The sequence below is a fragment of the Nicotiana sylvestris genome, chromosome 6 (genome assembly GCF_000393655.2).
Source record: "Nicotiana sylvestris chromosome 6, ASM39365v2, whole genome shotgun sequence".
Taxonomy (NCBI): domain Eukaryota; kingdom Viridiplantae; phylum Streptophyta; class Magnoliopsida; order Solanales; family Solanaceae; genus Nicotiana; species Nicotiana sylvestris.
The window spans coordinates 33,228,193-33,248,256 of NC_091062.1; the positions used below are offsets into that span (position 1 = coordinate 33,228,193).

Sequence of the window (20,064 nt, forward strand, 5' to 3'; positions counted from 1 at the left end):
GGATTTTTGGGAGTTGTGGGTAGATTCGGACCAAACCAAGCTTGGTTTGGTCACGAGGAAGGTCAGGGGAGTGTCTGGTATGAAGATGGGGTGGTTTGGCATAGATCGAGTTTTGTCTCGAATCTTCAAATCCAGATTCGAGACGATAGGAGGTGATTCGAGGTTCGTGGTTAGTGGATTCGTGTTCAGGGTGGTTGGATGCTTTAGGGGTGTGAAGGGGGTGGTCACCGGCGTTCGTGCCGCCGGGTTTTGGCGGAGGGGAAGCTAGGGCGGCTTGCTAGGGTTTGGGGTTTCAGCTTGGGGAAGGAGATGACTGAAGGGGGGGGCTCGGATAGGGGGTGCGGGGAGTTTATATATGGAAGGGGAAGAGAGATTGGAGCCGTTAGATCAAGTGATCTGAACGGCTTAGATCTATTGGTGGGTAACAGGACGGGGTCGTTTGGTATGGGAACGGGGTCGTTTTGGTTTAGGTGAGGGGTTGGGTTAAACCGGCTAAATAGGTCGGGTCATGAGGGAACCAGGGACCGTTGGATCAATGAGGTTGGACGGCTCAGATTCAACTTGCCTGAAACGGCGTCGTTGAGGTGAGTTGGACAACCTGATCTGGACCGTTCCTTTGAATCAGATCAACGGCTTCAAATGGGGACGCCGATACGACGTCGTTTGAGTCCGTGCCTGGGCAGGCTGGGTTTGGACCGGGTCAGATCGTTGGTTTGGGCCTGTTTTTGTCTTATTTTTTGGGCCCAAATTGATTTCAACTTTCTTTTGTTTTCCAATTAAAAATAAAAAATAAAAATAAAAATAATTAATAAAACAAATGAAATTAAAACAAATAACAATATGGCATTTCAACATAATTATCATACCAAGTAAGTTAAATCACAACCTAAAACGGACGATGCACATATATTTATATTTTTTGAATTTTCTCTTAACGCCACATATATTTTTTGTATTTTTGTTTGATAAGGACTAGATGCAAAATGGACAGACTCACAAACGACTAACAACACATGTCACGGAAAGATCGAAAAATTGTACAGCGAAATCATTTGTCACTATTTTTATTTTCTTTTGGAGCGATTGCTCGTAAAGCAAAAATCACGTGCTTACACCAGGTACACATTTCAAACCCAACTTTGGTGTTAACTGTAACAATTCAAAAGCATGAAATGAAAGGAGTTTCCTGAAGAAGATTTAGATATCTGTTTTGTAATGCTTGTGATATACTGACTTCAGATTGTATAAATTGATTAGTGTGATTCAGTAATGAAAGATTAGTTAGATAATACTCAATCAAGTTTAGCCTCTAGCTTCTTAGTTTGTAGTTGTTTGCTGGTACAAAAATGTAACGATACAATACAGAGAGGGCATGGAGAATTAGTATAGATTTTGACTGGATTCCCGTTCAACTGAACGACATGCATAGAATAGAATATTTCCACCTTACACAAATGTTCTTTGTTCATTTTAGTTTTCTTTTATCATAACTCGTTAGGCAGTACATAATATTATATTCAAATCCCATTAGTGACAATGCCTAGTAGTTAATTCCTTTAATTCAGCCTCAATCAGTCTAGTAAATTTCAATTCAAGAAACGTTTGGACACAAGTATAATGTTGGGTCAATATCGAGTGTAATTTCTTTGTCCAATTAAAGTATGTTTCATAAGTTATGGTATCCCTCCACTTTGTAAATAATCAATCAGAAATTGATAAGAATCCAAATTAGGCAAAAGCCTATAGTTGAATTAGCACGTACCTTTTCTTTTAGTTTTAGAGACAAATGCATTAGAAATGTAGCCACTTTAGTATATCCTTTCTAAAAAAAGAGATGAGCCTCGCCAAATAAAAATGCAAAAATTGCGGGGCCCTCCATAAATAACCATGATAATTATTTAGAACTCAAGATAGGCCATTTAATAAATTTCATGGCTTTCTACAAAATAATAACGCGTTAGACTCTTTAGGCACGGTTTAAGTAAATTATATTCCTAAATTCGGATGCACATTGATGTGACCCAAATCCAAGTCTCAACAGAGTCGAAATGTGTTAACAACTACGGGTGCATTGATTGTGACGTGGTTCGAGATGCATTTTCACGACGTTGCAATTCTATAAAAATAAATGATAATAATAAAAGCGGTTTAAACTTAATAAAAGCACATAAGTCACAACATGTATTTAAATCAGATATTTAGCCATTATAACAATTTAAGCGACCGTGCTAGAACCACGGGATTCGAGGGTGCCTAACACCTTCCCTCGGGTCAACAGAATTCCTTACTTAGAATTTCTGGTTCGCAGACTTCATTTGGAAAAGTCGAAAATTTCCTCGATTTGGGATTCAAGATAAACCGGTGACTTGGGACACCAAAAACCAAACCTTTCCCAAGTGGCGACTCTGAATTAAATAAATAATCCCATTTCGAATATTGTCACTTAAATTGGAAAAACTCCACCCGCGCATCTAACCCTTCGGGGCCGGGCGCGCAAAAAGGAGGTGTGACAACTCTGAAATAATAATACAAGAAATTGAGTGCGATGACAGGTTGGAATTTGATGATGATGAGGCCTATGAAGAAATTAGTAAGGAACTAAGTCATTTTGAGGAAAAGCCCAAACCTAATTTGAACAATACAGAAGCAGTTAACCTAGGGGACCAAGATAATGTCCGTGAAACTAAAATAAGTGTCCATCTGGAACCTTAACTCAGGGAGGAAATAATTAAAGCACTGTTCGAATACAAAGATGTTTTTGCATGGTCTAAGCACTGATTTAGTGGTTCACAAGTTGTCCACTGACCCGGTATTCCCTCCTGTCAAACAGAAGCTGAGAAAGTTCAAAACGGATATGAGTGTAAAGATCAAAGAAGAAGTCACCAAGCAGTTCGATGCCAAAGTCATTCAGGTCACCCGGTATCCCACCTGGTTAGCCAATGTTGTGCCTGTACAAAAGAAGGATGGCAAGACCAGGGTGTGTGTTGACTATCGGGATCTCAACAAGGCGAGTCCAAAAGATAATTTCCCATTGCCGAACATCCATATCTTGATAGATAATTGTGCCAAACATGAGATTGGTTCTTTTGTGGATTATTACGCGGGTTATCATCAGATCTTAATGGACGAGGAAGATGCAGAAAAGACGGCATTCATCACACTGTGGGGAACGTACTGCTATCGGGTCATGCCATTTGGCTTGAAGAATGCTGGGGCAACCTACATGAAGGCAATGACAACAATATTCCATGTTATAATACACCAGGAAATCGAGGTATACGTGGATGATGTGATCGTGAAGTCTAGAAAGCAGTCTGAACATGTCAGGGATCTGAAGAAGTTCTTCCGAAGGCTTCGTAGGTACAATCTCAAGCTCAACCCGGCAAAGTGCGCTTTTGGGGTGTCGTCTGGAAAGTTGTTGGGGTTCGTAGTCAGCCGCCGGGGTATTGAACTGGACCCATCGAAAATCAAGGCCATCCAGGAATTGCCACCTCCGAAGAACAAGACCGAGGTAATGAGTTTGTTGGGGAGATTGAATTATATCAGCAGGTTCATTGCTCAGCTTACGACAACTTGTGAGCCTATCTTCAAGTTGTTAAAGAAAGACGCTGCGGTCAAGTGGACAGATGAATGTCAGGAGGCGTTTGATAAGATAAAGGGGTATTTGTCAAATCCACCCGTGTTGGTCCCGCCAGAACCAGGGCGACCGTTGATTCTATATTTGATGGTTTTGGACAATTCATTCGACTGTGTATTGGGTCAACATGACATCACTGGCAAGAAGGAGCAGGCCATATATTATCTTAGCAAGAAATTCACGTCGTACGAGGTCAAGTACACTCAGCTTGAGAGGACATGTTGCACCCTAACCTGGGTGGCACAGAAACTGAAACATTATTTGCCATCTTACACTACCTATCTCATATCTCGCTTGGATCCATTGAAGTATATTTTTCAGAAGCCAATGCCCATAGGGAGGCTTGCAAAGTGGCAGATCCTTCTCATAGAGTTTGACATTGTCTATGCGACTCGAACTGCAATGAAAGCATAGGCCTTGGCAGACCATTTGGCTGAGAACCCGATTGATGAAGATTATGAACCTTTGAAAACTTGTTTCCCTGATGAAGAGGTGATGCACATTGATGAGTTGAAACAAGTCGAGAAGCCGTGGTGGAAACCTTTCTTTGACGGGGCTGCAAACATGAAGGGCATAGGGATAGGAGCAGTACTTATTTCTGAAATAGGGCAGCACTACCCTATTACGGCTCAGCTTCGTTTTTACTACACCAACAACATGGCTGAGTACGAAGCATGCATTCTGGGTTTGAGGTTAGCTATGGATATGGGTGTCTAGGAAGTCTTGGTCTTGGGTGACTCGGACCTTCTGGTGCACCAGATTCAGGGAGAATGGGAAACACGGGATTTGAAACTCATACCGTACAAACAATGTTTGCATTATCTTTGTCAGCGGTTTCAGTTGATAAAATTCAAGCATATCCCAAGGATCCATAATGAAGTCGCTGATGCTTTGGCTACTTTGGCGTCAATGTTACATCATCCAGATAAGGCTTATGTGGACCCTTTGTAGATTCAGGTCCGTGATCAGCATGCTTACTGCAATATGGTGGAAGAAGAACTGGATGGGGAGCCATAGTTCCATGATATTAAAGAATACATCAGGATGGGGGTATATCCGGTACAGGCCACAACTGATCAGAAAAGAACAATTCGACGATTAGCGAGTGGATTTTTCTTCAGTGGAGGGGTATTGTACAAAAGAACTCCCGATTTGGGATTGCTAAGATGCATAGATGCTAGAAAGGCCACAGCTATCATGACCGAGGTACACTCCGGGGTTTGTGGACCGCATATGAGTGGGTATGTTCTGGCAAAGAAGATTCTTCGAGTAGGTTATTATTGGCTCACTATGGAGCGGGATTGCATCGGTTTTGTGCGTAAGTGTCATCAGTGTCAGGTGCACGGGGATTTGATTCATTCCCCACCATCTGAATTGCATACAATGTCGGCACCATGGCCATTTGTAGCTTGGGCCATGGATCTCATTGGGCCAATCGAGCCAGCAGCATCAAACAGACACAGATTTATTCTGGTAGCCATTGATTATTTCACCAAGTGGGTTGAAGTGAAAACTTTCAAATCTGTGACCAAGAAAGCAGTGGTCGATTTTGTGCATTCGAATATCATCTGTCGGTTTGGGATTCCAAAGGTAATCATCATGGACAATGGCACTAATCTCAACAGTCATTTGATGGCGGAGACATGTCAGCAGTTTAAGATTATACATCGTAATTCCACCCCATATCGCCCTAAGGCGAATGGAGCAGTCAAGGTAGCCAACAAGAATATAAAGAAAATACTTCGAAAAATGGTGGAAGGTTCTAGGCAGTGGCACGAAAAGCTGCCGTTTGCATTGCGGGGTTATCGCATTACTGTCCGTACTTCAGTAGGAGCCACTCATTATTTGTTGATGTATGACACGGAGGCATTAATACCCGCATAAATTGAAATCACATCCCTTCGGATTGTCGCTGAGGCAGAAATTGATGACATTGAATGGGTCAAAACCCGCTTGGATCAATTAAGTCTGATTGATGAAAGAGATTAGCAGCAGTGGGTCACGGCCAATTGTACCAATAGAGAATGGCGAGAGCATATAACAAGAAGGTACGTCCACGGAAGTTCGAAGTGGATCAGTTAGTGTTGAGACGTATCTTGCCTCATCAGGTTGAAGCAAAAGGGAAGTTCGCCCCAAACTGGCAGGGACCATTTGTCGTAACTAGAGTGTTGTCCAATGACGCGTTATATTTGACAGATGTAGAAGGGAAATGTGTGGAAATGGCTATCAATTCCGATGCGGTCAAGAGATACTATGTATGATTTCTTTGTTTGATTGTACTTGTTTGTATTTGGCATATTTTGAAGATTGAAATGGCGAAGGCGTTTTGTTCTGCTATCTAAACACTTGATCCCTCGTCACCCCTTTTGAGCCTTGTTTATTTTCTTTCTTACCCCTCTTTCGGAATCAGTAGCGAATATCAGAAACACAAGCATGAAAGATAAGAAAAGGAAGAAAGGAAAAAAGAAAGAAAAGGAAAGAAAAAGAGGAAAGCAAAAGAAGAAAAAAGAAGAAAAGATGGAAAAAAAAAAAGAGAGAGAGAAAAAAAAAGCAAGAGAGAAAAAAAGAAGAGAAGAAGAAAGAGAAAAAAAATCACAACAACAAAGTAATTTCTATGACATGAACTATGTTCGACCTGATTCCTTTTAAGGATACGTAGGCAGCCTTACGGTTCGGTCTCATCGAAACAAAAATCCAAAAGTCCCCAAGCAAGAAACTGGAGCAGAAGTCGTGGTTGTTGTAGGAAACCTGATTCCGAAAGTTGTAATTCTAACCCATTTGAATTGTTTTGAGCTTTTTATACCCTTTCTTCCTAGCCCTATCCAAAAGCCCACATTACGATCCAAAGAAAGACCTTCTGATCTGTCTTTGAGAAATGTCAAGTCAAGTAGGTAAAAGGTAATTCATGTCGGGGGCAACACTCTGGTTCAAGCAAGGAGGGAAATAAAATGAGAGAGTCTTATTGGTGAAAACCCTTACGGGCACCGTAAGGCGATGGGAGTTGAGAGAAATTAAAATGAGAGAGTCTTATTGGTGAAAACTCTCACGGGCACCGTAAGGCGATGGGAGTTGAGAGAAATTAAAATGAGAGAGTCTTACTGGTGAAAACCCTCACGGGCACCGTAAGGCGAAAGTGAGTTGAGAGATGAATGAATGAAAGAGGTCTGCTGGTGAAAACCTTTCAAGGCGCCACAGGATGAACAAGGTCAAGGTTTGGGTAAAGTAATCAGGTCATGAAAATTCTGGGGCAACGAAGTACGGCAACTGAAAGTTGATTGGTTGGACAGATTGAGCCGATTAATCCGAAATGCATGTCATGATCATTGGTACCAGCTGTTCCGCTCAGATAAGTTTCTTTTTCTTTTTCCTTTTGTAGCATTCACCTGGTTTTGGATTCTTCTTATCCTTAACCCACAAAGTCATTGCATTTCATTTTCTTTTGGGTATTTATCTAAAGATGTTTCAATGTCAGTCTTGTTCAAATCAAGTGAAAAGGATTTCAAAGCTCACTACCAACTTCCAAAATTGCAAAGCACGGAGTGGTCAAAGCATACTAAGGATAACATGATGTAAGAGAGGGGTACAAGGAATCACCGGAAGTTTCATCGGTGGAATGGATTGGTAATGTCATGGTAGATGCAAAGGTTCAGATAAAAAGGTCAGAGGTAAAACAACAGCATGGGTATAGAACACTCGGTTCGTCAAAGGTCATGGGGTGTGAAAGTCAATCAGAAAGTCAAAGCAGTTCAGGGCCAGTTCGGGGAAGCCAGTCAGAACAAAACGATGCAGCGGAAAGATCTTCAGCAAGAATGCCATCAGCTAACCACTAATTTTAAACTGACAAAATTTTTCTTTGATTAAAACAGGGGCAAGAAATTTCGATTGTTTCAGAGAAACCCTCCGTGGAGAAAGGCAGACATCAAAACAGGTTTGATTTTTGATTTTCAAGACCCTCCTGGAAAATGGGAACTAGTTTAAAGATCAGAAATAGCATGATCTAGAATAAATGTATCCCAAAGGAATATAAGTTGGTGTAGAAGTTTGCATGCTCGAGATAGGATTCAATTAAGAGTTACCAGGACCCTCCTGAATAACAGGACTTAGCTTTAAGATTTCGATTAGATAATAACATTTAGTGTAAGTTCTGCTGTAGGGTAGTATAATTCAGCTGTGAAAGTTCTCACTCTTAAGATAAAACTTGACTTTTAATTTTCAGGACCCTCTTGGATAATGGGGAGTAGTTTAAAGATTCTCTTAGATAGCAAGATTTAGCAGAAGTCACACCTGTGAAGATATTTAGATTTAAAATGGTCGTTCAGTTAAGAGTTGTTAGGACCCCCTGCATAATGGGACTTAGCTTTCAAATCCTTAGTAATATTGGGTAGAAGGATTCAGTTTAACATTTACATATGTGCCCAGCCACCAAACTAGGGCAGAAAAAAAAATTCTTTGTTTTATCTATTTTGAAGTCAGGAGCCTGCCTGGAGAGCAGGGAATACAGTGCAAGTTTTGGCAATCAGGTGCCCACCTGGAGAACAAGGGAATATAGTTCGAGTTTTGGCAATCAGGCGCCCACATGGAGAACAAGGGAATACTGTTCAAGTTTTTGGCAATCAGCGCCCACCTGGAGAACAAGGGAATACAGTTCAAGTTTTTGGCAATCAAGCGCCCACCTTTGCAATTAGGCACCCACCTGAAGAACAAAGGGAGAAGCAGTTCAAGTGTTGGTAATCAGGAGCCCACCTGAAGAACAAAGGGAGAAGCAATTCAAGTGTCGGCAATCAGGAGCCCACCTGGAGAACAAAGGGAGAGAAATTCAAGTGTCGGTAATCAGGAGCCCACCTTGAAAACAAAGGGAGAGCAATTCAAGCGTCGGTAATCAGGAGACCACCTAGAGAACAAAGAGAGAGCAATTCAAGTGTTGGTAATCAGGAGCCCATCTAGAAAACAAAGGGAAAACAAGTCAAGGGTCGGAAAAAAAAAGATAATTCAAATGTTGGTAATCAGGCGCTCACCTGAAGAACAAAGGGAAAGCAACAATGTTTGAAGGAAGATGATTCAAGTTCAGCAATCAGGTGCCCGCCTGAAAAACAAAGGGAAAGCACCTCAGAATACAGTTCAAGCCAGCAGCAAAGGGATTTCACCTGGAGAGTACAAGTCAACAAAGCATCAGAAACTGCAAGATTAAGTTTGAGGATATAGATAGGATTCTTGTAATTCATAGATCATAGTTTAGTCTAGCTTCTTTTACTTTGTCTTGGTGTAATAAGGGGTTCAGCAAGCAGTAACAATAGCAGCAACAGTGAAATCACAGCTTCCTGACAGTCCCAGCTACCGAAACTTCCCGAACTACACTGACCTAATTCCTTTTAGCCAAGGATATGTAGGCAACCTCGGAAGCAGGGTGCGGTCAAATCTTTCAAAAATGCTTCCCACGGAGTATTCAAACGGGCAAAAATCGCTCGTATCTGCTCACTTATCTTTGCACGAAAACTCTTCGTGTTTCCGGGCAAAGAGGGGCAGCTGTGAGCACGTGAATTTTGCTCTATATGAATTATTCCAACAAATTCAAAGCAAAATAATTTCTTTCAGTATCTGCAATTTTGTTGGATTTCGTGGCATTTTCTGTTAATTATTTGCATTTGTCTGTGCACATTTATTTTATTTAATTCATGAAAAATACAAAAAATATATTGCATCTGCATTTAGGATTTAATTTTATATTTTTAGATTAATTAGCAAATTAGTTTGTTTTATAAAAAATGAAAATCACAAAAGTAATTCATTTTGCATTTTTACTTTTTAATTTTGAATTGTGTAATTTTTTTAATTTAGGATTTAATTAATTATTATAAATACCATGTTGAGTGATTAATCTAATTGGGTAAGTTAATTTAGTTTAAAAATTATTGTTAATTAAGTTAGGATTTATTTTAATTTTGGAAAAAAGAAAAGAATTTTGAAATTGAAAAGAAAAAGAAAGAAGTGAAAGGAGATCCAGATCTGGGCTAAAACCCATTCAATTGTCCCTAGCCCAAAAAAAATTACCTAATACCCGGCCCAAAGTCCTTTGTCTTACCCGGTCCAAGTAGCCCATCACCCAGGCCGTTGAAACGACGTCGTAAGGGAGTGGAACAACGTCGTTTCGAGTTCAGTTTGCCTTAACAGATCTGGGCCCTTCATCTTGCTTCATCTGACGGTCCGGAACTAATTGGGTCATACCTATAAAAGTGTCCAAATTCCTTGCACCCCCCCCCCTGGTCTCATCGTCCCAACACACCCCAGAAAATCCCTCGTGGCCTCCGCCGTGAACCGCCCGCCGGAAATCGTCTCCTCCGGCGGCGTTGGTCCAATCGTTGTCAGATTAACACCATACATTCCCCTCCTCCTCCTCTTTCCAAGTCTCCAAATCCCCACCCTCAAATCCTAACCCAGCCTCTCGAATCTTGAATCAAAAGGAATGACCAAAACCCCAACGCCTCCAATCAACCCCAAATTAACACCACATAGCCACCACGACCCCCTCATGCCAAATCCTCACTCCGTTTCCTCGAACCTTGAAAGAGTTGCTCGAATCCTAAATCTGAGATCGACCCCTGAAGTTCAGAAATCATTTTTTTTATTGTTATCGAACTTGGTACATGCATGGTCCTAAGGCACTGTTCTTCGAGTTTTGAAGTTCGGATTCAAACGATTGACCTTAGCTTTGTTAGGGCTTCTGTCTCCGATGGATTTCAAGTCTAAATCAGTAAGCTCCTTTCTTCTCTTGCCTTCTCTTCTTTTTTTTGCTGTCTTGTTCTCTTCCTCCTTCCCCCTTTCTTTAGCTTAGTCTAATCCGGCTGAAACTCGATTAATCTTTCGAGTTTGAATTGGTCTTCTGTTCATTGTCCTTCTCTTATTCGTGAAAGTTGTTCTCTGTTTCCTTAGTTGTGTTATCAACCCGTTTAAAGGTCTAACTTCATATCTCGTTTAGTCACCTAGTTAAATTAGGGTTATTTTAATGACTTGGCTAATTTCTTTCTTATTTGCGTATAATAATCAGTTGACTAGTGTAGGTTTTAATTATCGAAATCTTTCAAGTGTTTACCTTTTGTTTGTTGACTGATTTGATTTAGTTTGGGCTTTGAAGCCATTGCATACCTCACCCCAAAGGGGTTGATTTGGGTCAGTGGGTCAGAATTTAGCCCAAATTTTGGTTTAAATATCGGGCCAGTCTGACCCAGTTGGTTTCCTAGAGTGAATTAACAGGGCATTCAGGGGAAGTTTAGGAAATAGGGGAAGAGGAATCTTTTGTAACAAGAAGGGGAAGATTCTAGGAAGCTGGAGTGGGGGGCTGTTTTGGTAATTGGTTAATCACGTTAAGGGTAATTCAGCAAAAAGGAAAAATCAGGTAAGGATTAGTTAGCAAAAAGCAAAATTAAAAAAGGACTGAATGGCAAAAATATTTCCTTGGGTCTGCCCTATTTGCTTACCTATAAAGGCATCTTTTCCTTGCCAGTCAGGGCAAATTTCAGAGAGCTAAGAAACTCAGAAAAGAGAACGGCTAAAATTTGAAGAAAAGTCACTGTTCCATTGAATACATTTCTGATTTTTTGAATTTCAACTTGCTTAAGGCAATCTTTGATTCAGTGGGTGTATGAGATGGCTTGAACTTGTTCTTCTTTTAAAGTCTGGGGTTGAGTTCTGGGTCAAGGTTGTTATTTCATTGATTATTCTTGAGCTGATTTCACTGTTCTACTGCTGAATCTGGGACTCTATTATGTTGCTGCTGCCTACTGATCCTTATTCCTTCTTGCTTTCCCCTTATTCCCAGGTGCATGATCTCTGAATTCTACCTCATGTAAGGCTTGACTTGAAGAGTGAAATGGAAAGCAAAGTTTAGAGCATATCATCAGTTATTTTGTGACTCAGTTGTATTGTTTTGTTATGTTTTTTTTTCCAGTAACTTGATGTGTACATCGTCTAGTTGAGCTTCTGTTTTGGATAGTGAACTGTTACTATTGTAGCTAACTTGAGACTATTACGAAAACTTGGAGAATAATTTGTTATGTTGAATCAGTAGTTAGAACCTATAGTCAATCATGCTAAATCCTATAATGTGGAATGCATTGGAGTCTTGTCTGCTATAATAAGTTCGTTTAAGTTGATACAATATATTAGTTGTGTTTGGATGGTGCTGTGTTCATGTAATCGTAGTTAAATGTGTTCTTAACTTTAGTGAGTATGAAGTCATGTTTAAAGGGGAAGAATTGGTCCAGAGTATTCCAATAATAGAAGCAGGCGTCAGTTCATTTTGCTGCTGGTTGTGAGCATGCTTAGTTAGATTAGTTGTTTCAATTCAGAATGTTCAGTTAGTGGGCTAAAACTCAGAAGCATTAGTCTCTTTTGGTGTTAATTATGAACATGTTTGAATTAGATTTGTTGTTTGCCAACTCATAATGATTAGTTGATGGTTAAAATTCAGAAATAAAGGGTTAGTTTCATTTCATGTTTCACTGAGTTGCTTAATTGAAATGCAAGCAGTTAATTGTACATTGAGCATTTTTGCTGAGAATGGTTGGTCATCTCAGGATTGAATGATTGAGATTCAGAAGTGGGAGGTCAATTCCATCTAATGTTTCATGTAGTATCTTGAATTATTTACAATCAATCCATTGTGCACAAAGGGCGAGTCTGAACTTGGGCCTAGCGATGGCCCAATTAATGAGATCAGGGCCATTAATTCAAATAATTCTGATGTTTTGCATGCGTAGAGACTCGATCAGGAGTCCCGCATCTGTTGATTTCCATTCTCTACGGCTTGGGGCTCGCGTTGGGCCTGTATCAGGGCAGGCCAGGTCTTTGGCAGTAAGGCCAGTCTTCCGAGCCCAATGCTCTTTAATTTAACCCGCTCGTCCTACCTGATTGTTGGTCTATTAGTTTTAAATTGATCCGAAATTTTAGTCTTAAAAGTGTTGATAATTTTGTCCTCTAATTAATTGAGTTCACACTAGTTACATTACGAGGTGAGCCATATTGGATAATATAAGTAGTTTATAGCCCTCCAAAGTTTAATTCGAATTCCCTTTTAGAATTGGAATTGAGGTGCACCGCGCTAAATAAAATCTCAAATGCACAGCCCACATTTAATTATTTCTCTTAAAGCCTTAGAACTCGAGGTGTGCCATTTAGCAAATTTTCCATGGCCCTCGCAATGTTAAAAACGCATAGTTACTTTAGGCGCGACATTTAATAATATTACCTTCCTAAATTCGGGTATGCATTTCATGTGACCCAAATCAAATTTTAAAACGTTGAATAAAATACGTTTAGGATTGCGGGTGCATTTCATGTGGCGCGATCCAAAGACGTATTTTAAACGACGTTCAATCTTCTTTAAAATTGAATAAGAGTGGTTAAAGTTAACATTGCACATGGGATTAAACATGTTTAAAATCAGAAAATTAAGCCGATTATAATAGTTTGAGCGACCGTGCTAGAACCACGGAACTCGGGAATGCCTAACACCTTCTCCCGGGTTAATAGAACTCCTTACCCGGATTTTTGGTTCGCGGACTGTTAAACAGAGTCATTCTTTCCTCGATTCGGGATTTAAACCGGTGACTTGAGACACCCTAAAATTATCTCAAGTGGCGACTCTGAATCTTTAAACGATCCCATTTCGATTGTCCATTAGTTGGAAAAACTCCTTTGTATTTATACCCTTTACGGGGTGTTGTAAAAAGGAGGTATGACAGGAGGAATGGGATCATCGACTACCTTGAGCACGACAAGTTTCCCAAAGACCCGAAGGCATCCCGAGCATTTCGCACCAAAGCAACTCTTTATAGATTTTGGGGAGGACACCAAAGGCCCGTTGGCCCGATGCTTAGGAGCCTCCGAGTCTAATTACGTCATGAGAGAGGTTCACGAAGGAATTTTCGGGAATCATTCAGGTGCAGATTTATTGATGTTAAAGTTAGTTAGGGCAGGATACTATTGGCCCCGGATGGAACAAGGCGCTAAGGCATTCGTTCGTAAATGCGACAAATGTCAACGCCATGCACCGTTAGTGCACCAACCGGTAGAATTATTGTATTTGGTATTATCCCCATGGCCATTCATGAAATGGGGGATGGATATAGTCGGACCGCTAATACCGGCTCCTAGGAATGTAAAATTTCTATTAAATTTAACTGATTACTTCACTAAGTGGGTTGAAACAGGTCCTTACCAGAAAATTAGCAAGCATAAAGTGGTCGATTTCATATGGGAAAACATAATTTGCCAGTTCGAAATACCGAAGGGGATGGCCTGCGACAACGGGCCGCAGTTCATAGGCTCAAAGGTCACAAAATTTTGAAGACTTGAAAATAAAAGAATCATATCTTCGCCATACCATCCGAGGGCAAATGGGCAAGCAAAATCAACCAAGGTGATTATTCAAAACCTCTAAAAGAAGTTGGAAGTAGCCAAAGGCAAGTGACCCGAAAAGTTACTAGGAGTATAGTGGGCGGACGACGGCCAAATCAAGCATGGGAGAGACACCTTTCTCTCTCTATACGGTGCAGAAGCTCTGATCCCAGTAGAAGTACGAGAACCGACCTTGTGGTACTTCCGGGCGGACGAAGAAAAAAATAACAAAGCATTTCTAGTCAAATTGGAGTTGCTTGACGAACGCAAGGACTTGGTGCACCTAAAGATGGTAGCCCAGAAACAAAGAATGGAAAGGTACTATAACCGAAGGGCCAATCTTCGTTATTTCAAAGTGGAAGACTTGGTTTTGAGGAAAGTGACTCAAAACACCCGGAGCTCAACGCAGGAAAGCTGGGCCCAACATGGGAAGGCCCCTATCGAGTTTCAACTGCCACCGGAAAGGGATCATACAAACTAGAAATCCAATATGGAGTCAAATTGTCGAGCAACTGGAATGTGACTAACCTCAAAAGGTATTACTGTTGATGGGCACCGCTTGTACTGAAAATATGTATTGCACTTTTTTTCACTTGGCCTAGTTTTTGTCCCAAATGGGTTTTTCTGGCAAGGTTTTTAACGAGGAAGCAACGGAAAGCATAATAAAGAGACGTTAACAATAGAGATAAGACCTTTAAATGACAAGGCATTGAAACAACAAACCACTGCGGGATGGTAAGATAGTCTTTGGCTCGATGGCAAATTCCTAATGGGAAGCAAAACTTGACATCAGACCAAAGTCTATTTAACTGTTCATGAGTGCACTTTCCTACAAGCCACTAGGGGGTGGTTAGATAATCTTTTGCTCGATAGCAAAGTTTCTAACGGGAAATGAAGTTTGTTATCGAACCAAAGATTATCCAACCATTCACTAGTGTTTTTCCTCAAAGAAGCAAGACTTCCAGTGTTCCAATTTGCATTCTTCGCATTCAAATACTAGGGGGAATAGTATGAGAATACGGCAACCTGATTGCCACGAAAATCAGGACTATGAGACCCGAGAACAAAAATATCTCATCGGGATTAGGGACTGCACAGCCATCCCCATAGAAATAAGTTATACAAATTAGCCACGTGTAATGGCAATTTTGTTTCTTTCAGCAAAACGAATGCTTATGTACTTTTAAAGATAAAAGGAATAAAATAAAGTCCTTTTATTTTTATCTTGTTTCTTGTCCAAACGGTGAATTGATTTTATCATTTGAAAGCTAACCAAGCACTTCAAATGCTAATACCGGAATAAATAGGAGACATCCTCTTCCAGAGCACCGTAAACATAAGAGGGCCCTCTCTTATGAAACCCTTACAATAAAGGGTTGGTTTCGAAATAATTTATGCCCAGAACCCAAATGCTATTGGGGAAAAATGCACCCGAAGCCCTGTATAATTCGACGCAAAAAGAATTTACTTTGCGCAATGCTTAAACAAAAAAAACTTTTATTTATCAAACGTGCCAAGCAGCACAAGTAGAAGAATACAAAAGGAAAATAAAAAAGGAAAAACAGCAACAACAACAACAACAACAACATACCCAATGTAGTTCCATAAGTGGGATCTGGAAAGGGTAGAGTGCACACAGACTTACCCCTGCCTTAAAAAAGGTAGAGAGACTATTTCCGAAAGACACTCGGCTTATGAAAGGGAAAGGGGAGGGGCAATAACAAGCAAACCGATCTGACAACCAAACCAAAAATACAAAACTAGCAAAAGGTAATGCAATCAGAATATCGAAACACAAGACAACATCAAAGTAGTAACAGAAGACTAGGGGTACAAAAAGAAGAAGAAAAGCAGGAAAAGCACCAAGTGGTGTATCAAAGCTACTGCTACAAACAAGGACAACACTCGACCACCTAACCCTATACCTTAATTCTCGAACTCTACACCTTCTTATCCATGATCATGTCCTCAATAAGCTGGAACAATGCCATATCTTGCATAATCACCTCTCTCTAATACTTCTTCGGCCTGCCTCTACCTCTCCGTTAGCCCTCCCATGCCAACATCTCACACATCCTCACCGGAGCTTCATTGCCTCTCCTCTTTACATGCCCGAACCATCTAAGTCTTGCCTGTCTCATCTTTTCCTCCATAGGGGCCACACCTACCTTGTTCCGAATAACTTTATTTCTAATTTTATCTAACCTGGTATGCTCGCACATCTACCTCAACATCCTCATCTCCGCCGCCTTCATCTTCTGGATATGAGATATCTTGACCGGACAACACTCTGCCCCATACAGCATAGTCAGTCTGACCACTACTCTATAGAACTTACCTTTAAGTTTTGGTGGCACATTCTTATCACACAAAACACCGGAAGCGAGCCTCCATTTCATCCATTCTGTCCCAATACGGTGTGTGTCATCCTTGTCAATCTCCTCATTCCCTTGTATAATAGACCCATAGTACTTGAAACTTTCTCTCTTAGGAATGACTTGTGAATCAAGCCTCACGTCTTCGTCCTCTTCCTGAGTCGCGCCACTGAACTTACACTCCAAGTATTCTGTTTTGGTCCTGCTCAACTTGAAACCTTTAGATTCTAAAGTCTGTCTCAAACCTCTAACCTCTCATTAACACCACAACACGCCTCGTCAATCAGTAAAGTGTCATCTACAAACAACATGCACCACGGCACCTTCCCTTGAATGTGACGCATCAGCGCATCGATCTCTAGGGCAAATAGAAATGGGTTTAGGGCTTACCCCTGATGCAGCCCTATCACAATCGGGAAGTGTTTCGAGTCCCATCCCGCTGTCCTCACCTGAGTCTTAGCACCCTCGTACATGTCCTGAATAGCCCTAATGTATGCAACAGGAACACCTCTAGCCTCCAAAATCTCCACAACACCTCTCTCGTTACTTTATCGTAAGCCTTCTCTAAGTCGATGAACACCATATGTAAATCCCTTTTCCTTTCTCTATACTGCTCCATCAACCTCCTAAAAAGATGAATAGCTTCTATAGTCAAACGTCCCGACATAAAATCCGAATTGGTTCTCTTAAATAGACATAACCCTCATCACCCTCAACTCCACTACCCTCTCCCATAATTTCATAGTATGGCTCAATGGCTTGATACCCCGATAGTTGTTGCAATTTTGGATATCCCCCTTGTTCTTATACAACGGGATCATCGTACTCCATCTTCATTCCTCGATCATCTTCTTCGTCCTAAAAATGACATTGAATAGCCCAGTTAGCCATTCCAAGCCCGCCCTACCCACACTCTTCCAGAATTCCATTGGGATTTTGTCTGGCCCAATCGCTCTCCCCCTGCTCATCTTATGCATAGCCCCCTATACCTCCGCAACTTTAATATTCCTGCAATACCCAAAGTCTCGACGGCTCTCGGAATTTTCCAAGTCCCCCAACACAATGTTCTTATCCCCCTCATCGTTCAGGAGTTTATGGAAGTACGCCTTCCATCTCTGTCGAATTAGAGCCTCGTCCAAAAACACTCTACCTTCCTCATCCTTGATGCATTTCACTTGGTCCAGGTCAAGAGCCTTCTTCTCTCACACCTTGGATAACTTGTATAGCTTCTTGTCCCGTCCTTTGCCTCCAAGTTCTTCATACCAGCGCTTAAACACAGTAGTCTTGGACACAGTAACTGCTAACTTAGCTTCCTTCTTAGCCACCTTATCACGCTCCCTATTCGTCCTATTCTTCTCCTCTTTCATGTTTTCCACAAGCTTCAAATAAGTCACTTTCTTGTATTCCACTTTACCTTGGACCTCAGTGCTCCACCAGTCCCCTTTGTGGCCTTAGAAGGGCCTTTCGAGACCCCCAATATATCCCTAGCATCCTCCCTAATGCAATTCGCAGTCGCGGTCTATATACCACTCACGTCCCACTACTACTCCATGCCCACATATCCCCCAACTCCTAGGCACTGACCTTAGTCAAAACTCCCCACTTAATCCTAGAAAGACCATACACAACCCTCTTCCTTCGTTTCCTCCTAATCTCCAAATCCATAACTAGGAGCCTATGCTGGGTCGTGAGGTTCTCACTCGAGATGACCTTACAATCTATGCACAGACCTCTATCCGACTTTTTGGGTAGTAGATAATCAATTTGGGTCTTGGCTGCTGAACTCTGAAAAGTAACCAAGTGCTCCTCCTTCTTCGGAAAACTCGAGTTGGCAATAACCAAATCAAATGCCTTAGAAAAATCCAGCAGTGAAGTTCCTCCTCCGTTCCTAACTCCAAAATCGAAGCCTCCGTGCATATTATCGTAACCCCCAAATGTCGCCCTAATTTGGCCATTAAAATCTTCTTCTATGAAAAGCTTCTCAGTGTGTGGGATACCATGCATAAACTCATCCAAGTCGCCTCGCCACTAGAACAAATGAAAAGAAAGCAAAAAGCTAAACTACATCGCCACCAGAACTCGGGGGAAGAGAAGCATCAACGCCCCCAGGAGAAGTAGGTGGACCTGCCGTCGGCTCATGATCTTGGACTTTATCGTTATTCTCTTCAAGCTCCTCCTCGGTTCCTGAGAACTCGGAATCGGAACTAGAAGAGTCAGTTGCATCAGGCTGAGTCGGGAGGCGTCCTCGAGCAGTTAACTCTAGTACTCGGGCCTTGGCGATTTCATCGTCAATATTAATGATGCCCACTTTGGTCTTTTCCAAGTTCTTTATCCTCATATGATACATAGAGTGTGTTTTTTTAATGATGAGGGAATCCCCTCGATGCTAATGTTCTGATTTAAGCCGATCAACCTAGGTCAAAAGGCCATCCCGCCGGATCTCATGGTGCTAAGGCTAAGATCAAAATAACGGATAGGGGTTATATGACCTTATTATGTTCCATGATCCTCTTATACCTGTCCTCCATCTGGGTACGCTTCTCTTCGGCAGCAACAACCTCTTCAGCCTTGGAATTCAAGGCTGTCTCTAAGTTATTCACTAGCTCAATGGAGGCAGTCTCGCGCTCGGCAGCAGCAAGCACAACATCTTAAACTTCAGACCATTTAGCCTTAGCTTCTTGGAATTGACATTTAATTGAGAAGCTTCTTGACTAAAGGCCGCTACCTCTTGCTCGCTAAGCTGAGACTGGTCCTCGAGATCACTTGCTTTAGCGGCCTTCGCTTCTAATACCGGAAGGCGCGCGACAAGTTGGTCCCTCTCGACCAATAGTTGATCTCGCTCGGACTTAAACCATTATTTACCGAGGATCAATTTATGAAGGCCCACGGAAGCAAAGAAGTTGGCCAGCGAAGCAAATACCCAAATTAGAAACCTTGTCATAGCAAGTCAAGAAGAAATAAGCAGTAAAGAGAACAAGTACAATACCACTGTTGCATTATGCATGTCATTATTTATCATACACTCCCCCGAAAGAGAGTGTATTTTCTTCTTATCTTTCTCTGAAGCTAGCGGCTTTAGATAATTGGCAAGTTCTACTGGTCGGAACATCAGATGGCACTCCGTGGATATGGATAGGGAGACACTCATCCTTCTCTGGGGATCTGCAGAAGGGTCGAGTAGTTGTACCCCTAATTCCTATTGTCAAAGGATTAGGGAGGAGGTAAGACCTTCTCTCAGATGTCTGCGGCCGATGGGGGAGATGTAGCAGTTGCTGGTGATGAAGGTATGGCCGACATGGAAGGAGATGAAGCTGATGGTGTTGTAGGTTGAGAAGCAGCTGCGGCAGAGGCAGAGACAATGCTAATTGTGGGTTACACACCAACCGAAGGCAGAAGAGGCTCGGTACTCAGCCTCATAGTATCGGGGGCAACGACTTGGACCGAGAAAGGAGAATTAGCATTCTCCACTAAGTCAAATTCTCTAGAGTGCTCGAGCATCATCCTCGGTTGGGGTTATAAGCTCTTCAGACTGAGAATGTTGTTGAGCCGATGAAGATCGTTGTCTCCTTTGAAGGGAAGTCTCTCATCAATGGCTTCTCCATAATCATCAATAACCACAGTGGATGTGGCTGGCTCGGGCACGACTTTCTTCACTTTCTT

At 41.7% G+C, this 20,064-nt stretch overlaps 1 protein-coding gene across 1 annotated transcript; it reads right to left on the reverse strand.

Annotated features, from left to right (window-relative positions):
* Positions 1–16,251: 16,251 nt before the first annotated feature.
* Positions 16,252–16,748, reverse strand: LOC138870454 (uncharacterized). Its single transcript, XM_070148258.1, has 2 exons — positions 16,657–16,748; positions 16,252–16,606 (listed from the first exon to the last, which is right to left on the reverse strand). The coding sequence occupies exons 1-2, from the start codon at positions 16,746–16,748 to the stop codon at positions 16,252–16,254; spliced, it is 447 nt and encodes a 148-aa protein (XP_070004359.1).
* Positions 16,749–20,064: the final 3,316 nt, after the last annotated feature.

Coding starts and splice junctions, on each gene's coding strand:
- LOC138870454 (XM_070148258.1), bottom strand. CDS start 16,748: ATGCGTCACATTCAAGGGAAGGTGCCGTGGTGCATGTTGTTTGTAGAT. Junction 16,607..16,656: donor TGTTGTGGTGTTAATGAGAG/GTTAGAGGTTTG, acceptor CAAGTTGAGCAG/GACCAAAACAGAATACTTGG.